General features: G+C 46.2%; 1 protein-coding gene across 3 annotated transcripts; it reads right to left on the minus strand.

The window, feature by feature from the left end:
- Window positions 1-791: 791 nt before the first annotated feature.
- LOC125531464 lies at window positions 792-3829 on the minus strand. Of its 3 annotated transcripts, none has more exons than XM_048695854.1 (4): window positions 3627-3829; window positions 3373-3542; window positions 1916-2013; window positions 792-1551 (listed from the first exon to the last, which is right to left on the minus strand). In XM_048695854.1, exons 2-4 carry the CDS (start codon window positions 3478-3480, stop codon window positions 1188-1190), a joined length of 570 nt encoding a protein of 189 aa, XP_048551811.1. In that variant the 5' UTR covers window positions 3481-3542; window positions 3627-3829; the 3' UTR covers window positions 792-1187. The 3 variants fall into 3 exon arrangements, with proteins under 3 accessions (XP_048551811.1, XP_048551810.1, XP_048551812.1); XM_048695853.1 differs by having other exon boundaries at window positions 3373-3547; XM_048695855.1 differs by lacking the exon at window positions 3373-3542.
- Between the last annotated feature and the right edge of the window lie 7 nt (window positions 3830-3836).

The following is a 3836-nucleotide window of genomic DNA, read 5'->3' on the forward strand; positions in this document are numbered from 1 at the left end:
GCCAGGTTCTTCAGACTTCGTGGTCCTCGCCGTAGGATCTACCCCTGGCGGCGAAGTTATCATTATACAAACTTGGCGAATGGGAGATGAAGAGTGGAAGGAAGAATGCTTAAGCGATGATGATGCACCGTTCTTCATGGCATCTCACGGCCCCGTCTTCCTAGACGGAGTCTTCTATTTTCTGGACATCAATGGTAGGCTTGGAGTCGTGGACCCGAACGAGGATGAGATGGAATTTTGCGTCCTCAAAAAGCCGGATCAACCAATACGTGGAAGCGATGATGTGCATCTTCGTGAACGGAAGTGCAACTATCTGGTGGAGTGGAAGGGGGAGCTAATTGCCATTTTCCGGAAGAATGCCAATGGATTGGTCAGAATGTTCAAGCTAGACAGGTCTCAGATGCTTTGGGCGGAGTTGCAAGGTATGGAGGATGCGGCGGTGTTCTGGGATAGGAGCAATGCTCTGATTGCTGTTCCTCTGGCTGGAGAAGATTTATGTAACATGATGTTCCTACCGAACTATACTGAGACTGAAGGTGGTGGAAGGACTCAGGCATTCTACTCATTTCGGGAGCAATGCTACTACCCTTCCTTCTGTGCCAAGGAGCCCATGAACACCATATGGTTCCAGCCAGACTTGGATGTATTTACCTTGACTCACCACTAGTGCATGTTATTTCCATGTTGACCGAGAGCCTAGCCAGGAGTTCTTGGAAATTCATCGCACCATAGATAGAGCTAGCTAAGGAACAAACAACTGTACGGGGTCTAAACATCTAATGCTATATTACTGGCAAGCGAACCATCATGTTTCTTCGCTTATGCTAAATCATATGTTCTGTTAATCCTATATAATCTCTACTACTATTAAACAATCAAATAAGAACTTCCTTACATGCACCCAGCAATTAGTCCCACAAAATGCATGAGTTAATCAGCACCACACAATTAGTCCCACAAATCTAATCTAACTGCCATCATTGATCTAATACCTTTAAGGTGTGCACGTAGCAAATTCCCTTGACTGACCGTGCTCCACCTCCACCATCCATCCACCAGCATAGAAATACCAGTCCCGCGTCCATCCCCTACAATCACGCATCCGTCCACTAGCACAAAAATACCAATCCCGCGTTCGTCCCCTACATTCACGCGGTTGTCATCGGAAACTAAGGAAACTAACGAAATCAGATCCAATCGCCCTTATCCTCGATGCCGCCCACCAACACTGTATCCTGCACGCCGACCTCGCGGCACTGCATCAGAACATCGCACCATCGCCATCGCCATCGCGGATTGTTGCCGCCAGCAGCGTGGCATCCGTACACGAGGTCGCCAGAGCAGGGAGGCCAGGCGACGGAACACCCAGCGGGACCCTGCCCTCGCAGCGTGGCATCCGTCCGCGAGATCCTCAGTGCCAGGAGCCCGCCCTGCACGTCCCTTGAACCAGCCGGATACACCTTGAACCAGCCGGATACACCTTGAGCCAGCCGGATACACGCAGCCGTAATTCTTCTCTGCATTTCTTTAGGTTCAACTTCTTCCTTTGACCTGTTGCAGCATTACTCGGAATTAGAATTTTCATAATAGAGTTATAAACTATAAACTGTTGCACATCAGAATGCTAGAAGCCGTTTGTTTTACATATGTAATTAATGGTTAGTGTTTTGGCTAACTGAATCATGCACCCTATCCCCCTAGGCCTGGTGTCAAATAAAATTGGCGTTCAGAATTTAGAAAAGGTGGCTTGATTTGCATCCCCAGCATATACATAAAATCTAAAGATACGTGAGGATAAAGAATAGAACTCTATTGCCCCACCAGAATTAGATATTACCCCGTCTAAAAAATGCCATAAGACCACTAAATCACAGTCCTCTTGACAAATTAATTCTCTACTTGTCAAAGGAACAACCTATGTTTGAGGATCAACAGCAGGGCCAATATCATCATCGGCGTCACCATGGACGTCAAGGGCAGGGCCAACAACTGAATGTGGTCCAGAAAGGGGATCTGTCATTCCAAATTCGTATTAATGTCAATAAAGCTCTACTGAAACACAATATCAACAGAAATGACAATGTACTATGTTTGCATCTGCTGCTGGTGTTCATAATTAATTTCCACAATTTCCATGCTTCTCAAAATTTAATGACATTAATATTCACATGAAGGCGAAGGTATGTCATCTCCCAATAATGCGGAGGCGCGCACCCCATTTCAGGATATAAGTAACAACCAGTTATTCAGTAACTATCATCAACCTTTTCATAAATTCTGGTGCTGTTTTTGCTGTTTCTTGTACCCTAACTTGTGGTATGTACTTATGCAGACCCTAAAGAATTAAAGAGGCAGAGGAACAGAGAGTATTATGCATACAATAAAGATGATATTCTTAGAAGGCGTTGTGAGGCCCATGAGAAGAAACGGGCATCAACACCACTGTTTAAGTACCACATGCTTATGTATTGTTCAGATAACTGATGAGATGACATGCACCAAAATAACAACAATGTGCCATAGATGTGGACCTAATGAAATGCAGAGGCAAATGGTTGGGGAATAGTATTCACAAAACATGGAAGATGTATTCATTATTCAAGAGACAATGTCAAGCCTACAGTGATAAAAAAAATGGCCCCTGTGATTGCCGATATCAATGAACAAGAAAATGAAACACAAACACCGTGTCCATGTCCACTGGTAATGATGATCAACAAATTAGATGCAGCCCTATGTGGTCATACTAATTATCTTTATGACACATACATGCAGACCCTAAGGAATTGAGGAGGCAAAGTGACAGGGAGCTAGCGGTATGCACAAAACATGGATGGGATATTAAAACGACAACGCCTATCCGGTGAAAAGAGAAAGACTACTACTGACCTCCTCAACGATGATAACACTGTCACACACACCAGCTACAGGACAATCCGGTGTCACCCAACTACAAAAGTTGACATGTGCCACTACAGGTTGTGGGGTACCATAAAATATTTATTGCATGTTCTTAGCACATCGAATATGCCCAAAAAAGGGTACTAATGTGGTGCTGAATTTGTTTGGCAGGCATATGAAATACACAAAATTCATCTCATGAACGTGTCCCTCACAACAAGGGCAATAATTTAAGATGTGAGGATGAATCCAATTGGTTGCACAGGAATGATGCATATCAGAGGCAACAAATTACAGGAAGCTCAAAAAGAGCTATTGTTGTGTCTCTTGGACAGAAAATGCAACCAATTGGGAGCATCATCAAAGATATTGCAGAAGGTGTATTTAGCTGGCTTTGCTATAATGTTTCCTGACATTCTGATTGTAATCCTCTTCTAGATGAAAATTAATTGTGCATGCAGGGCCTCTCACCCAAATTTCAAGGGTTGAGGTAACCCAACTGAGCAATATACGTGACCCAGATCGCACAATTGAGGGTCCCCACAATTGAAGGGAGGGTCCCGAGCAGCAGCACAACATGCGGAGGTCTTCGTGGTCATCCTAATCAAGATGGAGGTCACTAACAGCAACTGCTCCTGCTCCTAACCTAATCGAACAAAGAAATCAAGATGGGGTCCGACAGCAGAGCATCTGGATCGAGGGGAGAAGAAGAGTTCGAACCGGACCTTCATGGCGTCCCGAGCAGGGGGCGGTGAATAGCCTCATGTCGGCGACGGCGGGTGCATCAGGACGAGGGAGGGCCCCGGCGTCGCCGGCGAGCATGCCGAGCTCGAGCGCTCCGTCGTCTCCAGGAGGAGGGAGGGGCGGGCCAGGACAGGGGCCTGCGCATCCGCCAGCGGTGGTGACGAAGAGGAGGGGAGGCCACCCGAGAGCGG

Source organism: Triticum urartu, unplaced genomic scaffold (assembly GCF_003073215.2).
Source record: "Triticum urartu cultivar G1812 unplaced genomic scaffold, Tu2.1 TuUngrouped_contig_7152, whole genome shotgun sequence".
Classification (NCBI taxonomy): Eukaryota; Viridiplantae; Streptophyta; class Magnoliopsida; order Poales; family Poaceae; genus Triticum; species Triticum urartu.